General features: G+C 40.9%; 1 protein-coding gene across 2 annotated transcripts in view; it reads left to right on the top strand.

Annotated features, from left to right (window-relative positions):
• Positions 1-14,487, top strand: part of si:ch211-278a6.1 (SRC kinase signaling inhibitor 1) — a 37,689-nt gene extending 23,202 nt beyond the window's left edge. The window contains exons 15-20 of one of the 2 annotated variants that reach the window (XM_026364944.1): positions 116-255; positions 417-569; positions 884-1,012; positions 1,650-2,564; positions 4,246-4,383; positions 8,864-14,487. In XM_026364944.1, coding sequence (XP_026220729.1) covers positions 116-255; positions 417-569; positions 884-1,012; positions 1,650-2,564; positions 4,246-4,383; positions 8,864-8,869 — 1,481 coding nt within the window. In that variant the 3' untranslated portion in view covers positions 8,870-14,487. The remainder of the gene's footprint in view (positions 1-115; positions 256-416; positions 570-883; positions 1,013-1,649; positions 2,565-4,245; positions 4,384-8,863) is intronic. The other variant, XM_026364859.1, reaches the window with a different exon arrangement.
• The last annotated feature ends 63 nt before the right edge of the window (positions 14,488-14,550 follow it).

Here is a 14,550-nt window from a genome sequence, read left to right as displayed (position 1 = left end):
TTAAAAAGTTTTACCACCCTCCAAGCCCAGATATTAGTGCATACACCACACTGAAAATGACAAATATCAAAACAATGCTCCTTTCTCAAAATATTTATGTCATTTCCTTTTCTAGATGAGCTGACTGTACCACGGTATCGCACAGAGAAACCCTCTAAATCTCCTCCTCCACCACCACCTAGACGTAGCTTCCCATCTTCCCCAGGTCTGACCAGCCGCAGCGGAGAACCTCTCATTCCTGGAAAGAATATAAAGGTGAGACAGAAAACTCACAAATGTACAGTTGTACAATATAAAATAAGATATTACAGTTTTGTTACAGCTTTAACGAAAGTTCCTTTTACATCACAACATTATGTGCTTGTCAGTAAAATATTAAGATACATTAAAGGCCCTTTTGGATTTTTGGATTGTAGAAATCAGAATCTGAAGAGACTGAAGTGCAGAAGCCTCATGTAAAATTGAGGAGGACCGTATCCGAAAACCCTCGCCCTGCATCCACACCCCCCACACTGGCTCCTGGGGATAAGGAGGAAAGAGAAGATGAAAAAATTGCTGCAGAATTAGAGGTAAATAAAACATAGTTTGTGCATTATGTACTCACCATCATTACCACATGTTCAAGCAGCAGGTGCCATATGTCCCCCTGCCCCTGGCACTGGGAGAGCCCGAAGATCACACACTGCTCAGTCACACACATCATCACGCAGGGATCACAGATCATAGCCAGACAGATGGACTCTGATGGCTGCATGGACTGGGTTTGAGTTGGCTTCCCTATAATTTGATGAAACAAAGAGTCGCCAGTAACTGATTTCCTTAACTGTTGTGTTTTTATCCCATTATTTGTGACAGTTTTTGAACCTCCCTTTTCATTCCCCAGCTGTTTGAGCGAGCCACACTCAGGCTCGCTCTACCCCCTCCCCTTTTCCTGCCCGTTAGCCATTGCATCAGGAAAAGCACACCCCCCTGCAGACTGGACTTGTGGCCCACTGAGGCCCAAGGCACTGAGGTAACACTCTGGCTGACCCTGAGTTCTGTGGATTGCTGCCCTCTGTTAACCACTCTACTACACACAGAAACCCCTGGCTACTGCTCAGCCTCTTGACCACCTCCACTCATGCACTCATGTTTTTGTCTCATATCTTATCTTAAGCAGATATTATTGCTCACCATTTGGTTCTTGATGTGCATGTACACAAAACTTTCTCCCAAAAAAACACATGGCACCATCAAATCACCAGCTTGTACCGTAGTGTTGTTAGCGAGCACTTATCTACATTTCCAGCAGGAGAAGACAAAGAGCACCAGTATTTAATTAATTTGATTTAAATTTTGAGAATACTGATAAATGTAAAAAACTATATAAAAGTTTAACAGTATGGTTTTTCCTCAGGAAGCACAACTGCAACCATCCCCCAAATCAACCTTGGCATCAGTTTTACACTTAACACAAACTATAAGAATGTGCCTTTCTTCACAGCCACAAATGTGAATGTTTTCTGCTTTAGTTTTACTGTTGATGCTGTGGTGTTTTGTGTGAGACAGATATGTTTTATATGTAGGAAGTTGTTGAATTGCACTTAAGCTAGGACTAGTTGAAAGTGTGTTTTTAAATGTAAATGCTTAAGTGCTTTCCTCATTTATAGGAAAAGAACTTGTCTCCCGTCCCGCACATCGTGTTGACAGAGTGTTTGCCAGCTTCATCCACTGGCTCAGAGGTTCTTGTCAAAGACTTAGCAAATGAATCTATAGAGGACAGACCATCACAAGATCGGACCAGTTGTCGCATCGTCCACCAGACTCACATGTCCAAGCACAGGGATTCATTTGGAAGCTCTTCCAAACCAGAGCAAGAATGTCATTTTTTCAAACGGGATATGGGATTAAAACAGGAGCTTGCCCTGCTGTTGACAGAGCTGGAGGTGAGGGTGATGTCTTCTTTTGAGGCCCAGAAACTCAGCAAAACTGCAGGAGATGCTTTACAGACTCTTACCATCCTGCAAGGGACTAAAAAAGTGTCTGAGGTCCAACTGAGTACCCGGCCCCTACTAGTGCTTTTTGAGAAAACCAAAACAGCCAGCGAGGCCTATAGGCTGCTTCATTCCCTTGTGGAGTCATCTAGGCCAGTGCCCAAATCCAGAGGAAAATCCTCTCTCTACATGGGCCAGCACAGCTCTTTGCTGGAGGCTCTGAAGAGAGGGATAGAGACAGGGGATGGGATACTTCCACTCCAGCACAGCACAGACGTAGAGCAGAATTCAGTTAAGAGTACTCTTGAGTCCAGTGGATCAGATACCTCTGTAGTCAGTCCATCCAGCCAGACAAGAATGACAGAAGGCATCCGTCACAGCACCTACAGGAGGTTGGACAGCTTGGAGGAGACCATTCGAGAGTTGGAGAACACCTTGATAGAGATCAGTGGCGGTCCCATTGCAGAGCAGCCCTACACTAAGACAGTCGTCAAAAGCACTCCTGCACAGATGACCGTCTGTCCGGTCTCAGAAACCAAGAAGCCCCCGGTCCCACCCAAGCCATCATCCTTGAGTCCAGCATTGATCCAGGTTCATTGCTTATGTCTGCTGTGCAGATTCCTACTCTGAAGCAGCATGCTCTGTCCTGTTTCTTCAATTCCTCTTTCTGGGTGGTTGCTGCAACTTCACTTTCAAGCTTCTGATGTCTGCTCCCTGATGAAATGGGCTTCTAATTGTAATTGAAATTGAAAACATGCACAAGGGACAGACAACAGACAACTTCTCTTCTTGTCTAGTGTGTGATTTGTGCTGAAACTGCTCTCCTGCTGAGCTGAGAATTGTATTGTTTTTGTTTTTTTATGGCTCTGTTCTGACCACTGTTTCTGTCTATACAGCTAAATTTACCTTTTGTTACTCTGAACAGGCAATAAATTATATAACAAAACAAAAATCCATAGATAATCAAGACATTTCCAATTTTTCTGCTTCTTATGTTTTTTCCTTTACTCATCAGCTTTATCAAATCAGTACATCCTTTATCCTCCTTTGTTCTGTCTTGTCAAAACTGGGTTAGCTAATTATTTCCAAGTAAAATATTAAGGAAAAATGCAAAGTAGCAAGTTAAAAAAGCAGGTGTCATTAGTTTAGTATCTAGTATAAGTAGTTTCTCCTGTAACTGCTTGTGAACCTCGTTCAGAACAGAAGTTAATTTCATACACCACAATCCAAATTACTTTTAACGTGCTTCTTGTTAATATCTAATGACCACATGCTGAACTTTATTACCAGATATTGCGAATAGCCTCTTTTCAACTCACCTCCAGTTGACCTCATCACAACAAAAGATAAGCAATCATCGTTAAGACTTATTGTGTACTGTTGCTGTGTAAGCTGACACTTCAGCGAGGTGTCTTGACAGCTTGTGTAGTATTCCCTGTTGCTCTGAATGTTGTCTCCCACTCAGGGCAGAGCTGCCGTACTTGACACACATTGTCATGGTGAGTTTCGACCCTCTGATGTAGAGCCAGGGTGCATTCCCATGGGTATGACTGAGGATTACAGAGTCTTCAAACATTATTTCATCAGTCCAGCTTCAACCATGTTCATAATTTCAACATAACCTTTCGTCCTACTCTTGTCCAACGTTTGCCCATGTTCTCCCTAAATTCACGCTGACAGGCGTTATACTCTCTAGACCCATTACGGCTCCCTTTTTAATTAGGACATTGCAATGAGATTTAAGAATGAAGTACTCAGTATATTTTATGTCTACTTAAAAAAATCCACTTCACGTAAAAAAAATGAGCAACCAACGAAGACAGGGAGAGAGATTAGTTATTTGAAACTACTACAGTTAATCATTTATTAGTTTTTCTTCCAGCTGATGTCTCTGTGCGCAGAACAGGAACAGCTGGGTGGAAATTTGTCTCAAAGCGTGTTTGTACTTGAACATATTAGGAAGAGTCGACAGAATAACTCAGCAGGAAAGATCATTAAGCGCATTGTGTTGTGGATCCTGCAGCGAGTTTAAGCTATGCAACGTCAGTTTGGATGCTGTGTTTCTATATTCTCGTCTTTGTCATTTTCTGCTGATAGATGGAGAAACTCTGTGCAGTGGATAGTTCAGTTTTAAATCAGTGGCAACCACAAAACTTAAAAACACTGGTCTCAGGAGACTTGCTTGCTGGAATAAGGTTCTGTAGAGATGTATGTCAGAGGTTGTATACTATGTGTCCAACGTTTGATTCACGCTCTCTCTTTTCCTCTTCAGGGAGGAAATAATTCCACCGTCGGTAAGCTTCTCCACTCCTCAGCTGCCTCCAAGCTGAAGCACCTGCAGCACAACACCACAGACAACAGTAAAAGTGGCAAAAAGGAGGATTTCATGAAGATCCAGGGCCAGCAGCAGGTACTGTCATCTTTTATTACTGATCTTAAGTTCTATAGAAACTAAATGCTTTACTTTTTAACATTTTCATGCTTTGGAATAATGTCGAGGACATCGGAAATGTACTTACTTTAACATGGAAAAAAGAGCATCTTTTTGCAAATGTTGCTAATTAATTATATATCAAAATGTATTTGGACCCATCCAAATTGTAGTTAGGTGCATTCTGTTTGCTGTAATTTATCTTGACATGTATCTTGAACTTGACTTAACTTGACTTAACCTGATTGGACATACACTGCAAGATTTGGAGCGTAGAAATGTCAGAGTCAGACATTAAGAGTTAAACATTTCTGAGTTAATTTTAACTTCCAAAAACAAATTTTAACACCTTCAATGTAAAATGTTGTTCAGTGTTAGAGAGTTGATCACACCAGATATAGTTTAACTCCTTAGGGATAAGGTTAGACTCCACCCAGACACTCTGTCATAGTGTTTATTATTTTAACCACTTTAAAAATAGTTGATTCAATGTTCATGTTAACTTTACGAGTGTTAAATCTGTGACTTCGGTTTTGCAGTGATAGTTTAGAAAAGTACAGGCCTGTGTAAATTCAATATGTTCCCACACTTCACCCTGCAAAAACCAAGCCGTGAAGTCCGGAGAACTCTCTCTAGACCTCCACAATAACATTTTGTGGTGAGTCATCGATCAGGACAAGCGTAGAAAGCCATTTCTAAACTTACATGACTGTAAGTATGCTAGATGGCCCTCAGTGGAAAGGAAAAATTAACTGTTGAAGAATGTTAGTCCAGTAAAGACAAAAGAAAGTTTGTGCACCATGTCTGCGCACGGTGGGGGGGAAGCTTAATGTCAATGTAATTTGAAAAATAACAGGTGCAGTGAAGTGCACCTAAAACTTCATAGAGCATGGAATTGGAAAGACCGTTCAGACACAAACTCAGTCTTGAAGATTGCAGAGAAATGAATGTGTTGGGTGCAGAGAGAGAGAGAGATTAGAAACACAGGGAGAGTAATGATGCTGTGGTTGCCTTAGACTGAGAGAAGATTGGAAGGAATCTCTGCAGTGCTATGTAATAATGGCCCACTGAGTCAGTGGCAATCACTGATAATTCAGTATGAAAAGGACAGTTCTCTTTCCCCACCATTAGGTTTTTCATGTTTCTTCTTCCTCATGATGTTATTTCCTTCTTCCGCTTTCAGTACTCTGCAATTTACTCACACTGCCCCGCTCTCCTTCTCACTCTTCCCTGTCAGTCTCTCTTCTTGTGATTTGAAAGCGAAGTGGATTCCTACACTTGTCCTATGAAAGCAAAATTAATCCCATTATTTCAGCTTGACACTTGCACACAGCAAAGTCTTTGTCCTCAAATGGTTCAAAACAGTGACTGTGTGAAAAGGAGCTGTCGAAAAGCACTGTCCTCAAATATTTATTATTTACCATAAATTTGACTCGACTTATCTAGCTGCAGCTTGAAATAAACAGACACAGCAAGTTATTTTATGTTTTATACCAGTTGATTAACTAGATTGGCAGGGATGTGAATGTGGTTTATTTCTTACCATCTCACCCCAAGCTTTATTCAAGCTGCTCTAGCTTGTTTCAGTAGGTTTATTAGGTTGCACAAGCAGCTTGGTTAAACAGATTTGTTGCCTGCATTTTAAGTCTGTAAACAGCAGCATCCTTTAGCTGGTTGACTAAGAACGACTTTAGGACTGTAATGATTAAAAGCACCATTATGAAAGAGAATTTGACATTAAATAATCACTTTTAAATGGACCACACAAATTAAAATGTCTATAATAAATAAAAAAGATCATTTATATTTGGAAAATGAATGATGAAAATAAGAATACATAATGAGCTCCATTTTAATAGTTTTGGTTGATTTATATTACTTATTATATTATTATTTACACTGTTTATTTGTATGACAATTTATTTCACAATGTCTTTATCTGTTTTATGTTCCAGAAAGATGAAGTGCAAACTCTGTTAACCATGCAGTGCTGTATCCTGCAGAAAAAGAATAAACTAATATTTAAGCCTTAATCAAGTCAACAGGGAGGAGAAGCTGTGCCATTTTAAGTCACTCCTAGTTGGTTATATTTCTGGTAGCTGCAGTCCCAATCCAGGACATTTAGCTTACAGATGAATGGAGCAAAAAATCTGTCTAAATCATTTGAAATTTGGGATAATGAAACAGCTGAACACGAACTGCGCTGGAAAGGCACGCTGATGATCTCCAGCCCATCTCATTAAATTATCGAAGCGGCTGGTTGATTTGCATACAGCATTTAAGTGCTAATTAAGAACGTTTGCTGCATCTATGTTCATCTTCACACTGTGTTTTTTGGTTTGTTTTTCACTCGACATCAGGCTCAAAAAATTTTAATGGGATTAATTATTTGACTTTTCTTCTAATACTTTCTGGAAACTTAAAACTATTTATATCAAATGTCATCACCCATATTCCATTTGTCAACTCACACCTGCTGATCACACTTTTGACCATTACTCTGACAATCAGACGTGCCCACCTTGGGTGACCTCTCTACTCAGATCTCAACCAAAGGTAAAGATGTCTCATCTCCTGAAAGTTTCCCAGACATTATTCCCTAAATGTAAATCCAAACCTTTACCCTCCTTCCAGATCTCATTGGTGTTTCAGATTGTTCTCTTTTGTCTCCTCTGGCCAAATTCTAATTGACACTTCTAGGGCATATTTAATGGGGCACAAACTCAAGGAACATCCACAGCTCTCTGGAGTCTCCCAGTGGTCTTCTGCCTCCCACCCCAGCCATTACATGAATACATCTAAATATATCAAAACTTATTGCATCAGTGGCACCAATCTACACAATGACAAATTGTGCCAGTTCAGATGAAAAGCAGCTGGTGTTCATTGTGATGATGGCCAGCTGGAGGGGCACTTTAACATTTTTGTGTGTACCATCTGCAATCAGCTAAAATAAGATGCAGTAGGACCACTTTTCAGATAGAAGATTTGTTCTGTGTTATCATTGTATTAACATAAAATATGCTCAAATATTGAAATTTAGCTGCATTCCTTCATATTCATGTTGGCCAATCAGCTCTTACCTTGCTACATCTAACCTCATACCATCTAAACACACTTGATAAAACAGCATTAAGTTCTTGCTGAATATCAGTTTTAGATGTTATCTGTGAGTGTTGATTACTGGTGTTAAAATTAACACAGCCTTTCAGACGGTGCTCTGTGCTTCTGTGGTCAAGCCATCTGTTCACTAGAGCCTCAGTCAGAGGATCCTTTAAATCAGTGTGCTGGATAAGAATAGAACATTTCTCCCTGCTTCCTTTAGCACAGATCAAGGAGGTTATGACAATGTGAATCACTTTCACGCTGTAAAACCCTATTTCCATTTCCCATTTGGCCTCTTATTACTTCTGGCGGTAAAACAGGCCAGTTAAAGGTGCTAGGAATCAGGTTAGGGTTGTGAAGGCCTATCTAGGAAAGCCTGTCGTTTGGCAGGAAGCTCTAAAAGCACGAGATAAAGGGCGGTGGCTCTGCCGCACTCACAGACCAGAACAAATGTGTCGGCCAGCCTTGAGAGGAGTTCCTCAAGCAGAAGGAATATCCACCCTCTCTGGGGACGGCTGGCAGCACAAGCTCTGGAGTTGCAAAAGAGCGAGGTGAAACACTAGCACACCTGCTCTCCTTTCATCCGCAACTAATCCCTGTAATCCCAAAACAAATGCATTTTTAAAACTTTTACAACCACAGCAAAAACTTTCCCTCCTGTTGCTTCTTATGAAACGTGTAAGTGAAACATCCCTCAAGTGTAAAATTGCTTAATATTAAAAAAAAAAAAGCTAGGTTTCTTGCTGTTATCTTGCTCTGTCAGCGCTTTGGTGGGTTTTGCTTGGTCAGTTCTTTGCCCGTAAAAACATAAAACTGGTTTGTGTCTAAGTGGTTCAACTGAGCTACACCTGCAAAAGAGAGACAAACACATGCTGCGAATGTCGCCCACCAGTTCCATACTGTTGGAACAGTGCCACCTACTGTGTGATTCCAGCATTACACAAAGGGACTGAAGGTGTGATGCTGTCTGTTCATCAGAATATTTTGCACTTTTTAATGAGTCACAGTCATTAAAAACAACTGTCAAAATAAAGGTGGTCGACAGTGAAATCTGTTGACCACCTTCGCTGTTGCACCATATAACAGACGGTGTGTTTGTCAATGGTTTGGTCATCATGTGTAAATGGCAAACTGCCTCATGGCTTGCATCACACATGCTGATATCAACACAAATAACAATCTCTTATGTTTGTCTCTTGTTTTCGCCCCTCCCTCACCCCTATCCCCGACCCCTCCACTTCACATTTCTTCTCGTTCCTGTGGTGCAACCTCACCCACCTCGTCACCCTGTGTGAACCCGTGCCGCCCTGCACCTCCTGGCCTGCCCCAACCAACCCTACCTGTGAACACGCAGCAGTGAGCAGCCTGTCATCTCTGTCCAGCCTCTTCAGCTTCTTTCTCCTCATGTTCACCTGACTACAGAACCACATGCATCCATCTGCCCTCTTTTTTACTTTATCAGCTACTTCCACATTTCTAGTAATTTCCCCCCCAAAAAAATCTACACTGGACCCCTGTATGTGTGTGTGTGTGTGTGTGTGTGTGTGTGTGTGTGTGTGTGTGTGTGTGTGCAAGCATGCACAAGCAAGTTTGACTGCAGTGTTATGGGAAGGTGCTGCATGGGGCAGTACACAGCCACAACCAATCTTAAGGCTTCAATTATTCATGGTTTCCCACTGATCCCTGAAAACCTCATATCTTTATGTTCCTCCCTCCCCCCCTCCTGTGTTCTACATCCCTGCTTTACCTGAAGGCCTTGGGGACTAACGGCACCGGTGGCAGTATTGAGCCATACCTCTCTGGTATCAAAACGGGCATTTTCTCAGGCCGAGTGACGTCTCCTGCAGCAGCGTTCGCCCCTGGCTTGAGGAAGTACTCCCAGGAGGGGGCAGTAGCCTCCTTGACAGCTTCGTCTAGCCAAGCAAAGGCCCTCTTGGCGAGTCTGTCCACCTCCAACTTAAGCGCTGAGGCCCTGCTCCTCTCCTCCACCCTCCGACATCACCGACTTCTACATCAGCAGCGCGCCTCCTCCCTGCCTCTGCCCAGCTGCCAGTCCTCCTCTTCTACTCCCACTGCTACCTCCACCTCCTCTTCCTCCTGCTTAGCCACCACCCCTGCTCAATCCCTGTCTCCCCACTCTCCCACCTCTTCTAGTTCCCTTTTCCTCTCCTCTGCTGTTCTGAAGTGCAGCAGTCAAAGTCTTGCCCGCCCCGTCCTCAACGGCTGCAAAGAGGGTGGCAGTGAGTCTGTGAATAAGGAACTTAACCCGAGCAGCTCTCGATGACAAAGAGGAGGAAGATGGTGACATGAGTATTTTTTACTTTTTTTTTGGCCTCACTTCATTATGCAGAGTCTTCGTATTTCCATGGCAAGAAGTAGCATACTGTAAAGTTGCAGTGTTCTCCCTGGATTATTTTCCTACTCTGATCTGGTTTCCAAGTTTCTCTGCAGCTCTCCCACACAGAAATAGTGCCAGTTTCCCAGAAGTAGAGTGCACACACGGGCCTTCCCTCCTACCAGCTGCCTGCTATAAGCTGATGTGGTCTGGGTGGATTTCATGACAGCACCAGTCTCATATATACCCTCACTCAATGGGTTGTTTGTGGAGTAGATATAATATTTAGACTGTGACTTTTATCATAGAAAATAGAGGCGCAATAACCACGAAGTGAGTCCAGTAGTCGTGTGCGTTCAGGTTAATATTTCTCTTACTTACCTGCATCACCTGGCAGAATGTGAGCCTGCTCAGAAAAAAGAAAAACATGTAGAACACAGTGATGATTGTGGTTTAAAGCTGTTCCGTGTCATAAGGGCATTTGTGGCTTTATCGTGCATCATGTTTTTAAACTCTGAACTGGTGCTATATTTTCCCTCTGTTTGTACACACTGTGTGAAGGGTTTACATAGTCGTCCATAGCGTGTACATTCCACTGTGTGTCTGTTTCAATGTCACATTGTTAAGATATCCAAATGCACCAATTCCCTTCAAAGATTTGGAATTAACTGTCTTAAAAATTTAATTTGAAGAGAAAAAAAAAATATATATATATATAGATATAATAAATTCTATTATATTTACAAAACCCTATTTAAAGGGAACCATCCCATAACAGCACATTGCTATTTAAATACAATAAAGAGGCACAATTGAACAAACAGAAGGGAAAAAATTGCAAATCATGTATTATATACAAATGTTGAATTTCTGTATATGTGTACAGACTAGTTATTTGTGACAATCAGGATGTTTCCACAGTAGCATCTTACAGGTTGCTCTGGCATTTTAGCACCTGACATCACAAACCATCCCAAAGACTCAAGCACACACAGCGATGATTAATACACCCAATCTGTAAAGCCAAGCTGTTTGCAGAAGCACAGACTCTTCTACTTTTTTTGTTTTTTTTTTTGTTTGATGGTTTCTTTTAAGTCACTTCTGTTGCACCACTGATAAAGAGCACTCTGGTAAAATATGCACACATTGACCAGAGCATAATTTCACCCTTTAAGGAAACTGATCTACAGGCTGATAGATCAAGTATTTTCCTATGCGACACTTGTTTCTTCTGAGCTTCAAAGTTTAATCTGCGTAGAAACAACTCCCAAAGTTTCCAGCTATTTGCAGTCCTTGTAGTAAAACAGCATCTTCTTTGAACAAGAACACTTTATCTTTCACTGTAGTTAATTGATCACACTTTAGCACTGGTTCAAGAAGTGAAAGATGAAGAATGTTAATCAGCTCATGTTTGGAGACTTCAGATCTAACGTGACCCTTGAACGGCCTGACAGGAGAGTGTAGAACTACAAAGCACACGACATTTAATGCTCATTTTGACTTTGGGAATTTGATTAACTATGACAAGCACAAAACTACAAATTTTTCCTGAAGGAAACAAAAACACATCCCTGCACATTTTTAAAACACAGTATATTAGATCACCAATGTTGACGCAGGTTTTGGCAATTTGGTTTTATCATCTGTGCGTTGAAACATTCAAGATTTCTGAATGTTGGGCCTCACTGACACTAATAGAGGTTATCATTATTTAAAGCATGCCAAAGGCCTGTCAGTGAATACTTAAAAGTAAACCATGCACAAAGAACCAAACAATTCTGCAACTCTGTCCACTGGGGGGGTGAACGGACAAACACAGATGGTGATTTAGTTCGATTTATATCGATTTTTTATGGCATTGAGCTTAAAATGCGCAAAGGGGCTCTTGTGAAAGAGTAGACAACTTGTGGAGATGCTGGGATTAGTTCGGGGACATGTGTTTGAAGGCTACTTTAATAACATTTCTAAGCCTTTTTCTTGCCCTGTCTCCTTTGAGAGTGCTTATGATATAAAAGACTGACTGACAGTCACAGAGCTGCTAAGCGCCTTCTCTTTCTCCTGCCCCTATTCACTTTGCTTTGTCTTTGGTGTTGGAAATTAAGACAAAGCCGTTCACCTGCGGTGATGCTAGGGCAAAGTTTGATGGGCTTCAATTGTAAACAGTGTGTGTAATATGTAATTAGCATTCTTGCATTTCTAGCAATGGAGTCCTCTTTGCCTTTGAGAAACTCCTGCCTCCTGTTTGTCTGCAAGGACCTGTAACCATGTCGTTTCCCAGTGCCTCTAAGACTTTGTTCTCGCCAGAAACCCCCAGTTGGTCTCATATTACAGTATTAGATCAGCAGCACTGACAGAATAACACTTTTACCCAAAGAAGAAGCTGCCGAAATTGGCTTGTTCCCTTTTTGAGCATGGGTGGAAAAAAAATTAAAACGGCACTCGATGGACAGGATGTCAGGGAGCAGCGGTGGCATTTGACTAAACGCTCCCCCAGCTCTGACAATGTGCAAAACTGCAAGTTCACAGCACAGCGAATTAAGCCTCACCACTGGGTGCTCTGTAGCTGCGCCAGGCAGGTTCAAGCCCTGGGTTTCATACCGAGTGAAGTCAAATGAAAGGAATTCACTTACTCATGCTGTTCCACACTCAATTCCATAACCCCCTGAGTTCAATTTGCTGCATTTGCATATGGCGAGCGTTAGGGAGGAGGTATTCATGCTTGGCTGCTTTCCTCAAGTAAAGTCAGAGATGAAACCTTTCCGTGACTTGCGTGACACTCCTCTCTGGAATTACTTCTTTTTTTTTATTTATTTATTTATTTTTCTTCCAAGACAAGTGTTAGTGGGCTGTGATTTCAACATGGCTGAAGGCTTAGAGGGCACGTGAGAGAGACACTCACAGCACATGACCCATGCAAACTTGAAATCAAACATACGAAGAAATATACATATATAAATATATCAAATAATATAAGTGAGATGTTTGTGTATGACATTATAATTGTGAAGAAAAGTGTGATATATATATAGGCCTAGATTCAATTCTATACTGTAAAATGTCATCTTTTCCGTTTTTATATATTAGTGACCATTTTGTACAGATTTTTCTTTTTTAATTCATTGAGAGAGATATTACATTTCACACTGAGATTATTTATTCATACGCAGAACATTTTTATATTTGTTTAAAACTCTGTATAGATAACAGTTAGCCTCTGTAATATACACTGAAGTTCATTTTTGAATTCTAGGATTTTCTTTATGAACACTGAGTTGATATAATTTTCATTTAAGAAAAGCTTGTCCCTAAAAACGCTCGTCCAGCTTTTCTGCACCTTTGCCTCCTTGTGTGAAGGGTCACTTTCGGGTGTAAGAGGAGGCTGGACCTGTGCCTGTGCTTAGGGGCTTATTTTGCTACTACTACTTTTATTATTATTTTTTTTTTGTTAGTTTCTTGTTTTGGGGGGTTAGTTTGTGGACCTCTGGTCAGTTTTTTTGGTCTTTCCCCATCCTGTATTTGTGAATCAGCTGGAAATGGTGATGTTGCAGATGGGCAGAAACACAGATGTTGTTGTAACTACAGTGAAAGGTCAGTAAATGGGTGCAGACGGCTTCATGTAAAGGCTTGATGCTTTGACAGAGGTTAGACGGCTTTAATTTTCCTCTGTGTCATGTTTGCATGTGAACAGGAATGGTAGCAATGTGGATGCTCGGTGGAATTACATTTTGTTGCTTCTTCTGCGTCGGTTGTTGCACTGAGTGACTTTAAGTAGCAGCTAAGCTAAACCACAAGAGTTGTTAAAACCACCAAGATGGGTCAATAAGAGAAATACGTGAAGTTGTATGACTTTAAAGTTTTATCTCTTCCTTTGCCATTGTATCTTTTTTTATAATGAACCTACATTCTATAGTATGTATATGAGATTTTTACATGAATGTGTGGATGTTCAAAAATCTTGGCATCTAAAGTAGAAAATCTAAATTGACTTGTATATAGACAGTCATTCCTAGCGAGTTCTACAAATTGTTATGTCCAAAAGAAGATGTTTTATTAATAAACTATGATGATCGGTTCAAAAGGTATATACAAAACAATGCATGTATAGTCTCAAGCAATCGCACGGTGAAGTAAAGAAAAAAAAAAAGTTGTTTACGTGTTTTCTCAAAAAATGAGAAAGAAAGAGAAAAAGCAGTTCTATGTTGAGAGGTTTACGATCAGGGAGAATGACTCATTGTTTTGGGATCTGTGATACAGGCATGTTCAGTTTTACTGTGATGTTATGTGACGATGAGGAAGATGACACAGGCATAGGATTCGGAGAGCTTGAACGCACCCAAACAGGGATGGTGAATTCTTTCCACAGAGTGATTCTCCCATTTGTAGACTAGTGTGATATAAAAACAAAAACATTACTGAGAATACATCTATAATAGAACAATATATAAATTTAAAAAGCCTACTGATACTGGAGATACTAATTTATCAGTGTGGATGCCATGATATTCTGTGAGAAATGTGTGTGTTTTTCCTGTGAGAAGACAGTAGGCAGTTGAACCTGCCTTCTTTTGTATATAATTTGCTGTGATGTGTGTCCAATAAAGTGCAGCTCTCTTGTACAGTTGTGGCGTCTGATCTTTCATATATAGCTGGAAACAAATGGCATTTTGTTATGTGCCACATCAGATATTACAACAAAATACAGTAAC

The sequence above is a fragment of the Anabas testudineus genome, chromosome 8 (assembly GCF_900324465.2).
Source record: "Anabas testudineus chromosome 8, fAnaTes1.2, whole genome shotgun sequence".
NCBI classification, from domain to species: domain Eukaryota; kingdom Metazoa; phylum Chordata; class Actinopteri; order Anabantiformes; family Anabantidae; genus Anabas; species Anabas testudineus.
This window is presented reverse-complemented; position numbering and strand designations above follow the sequence as displayed.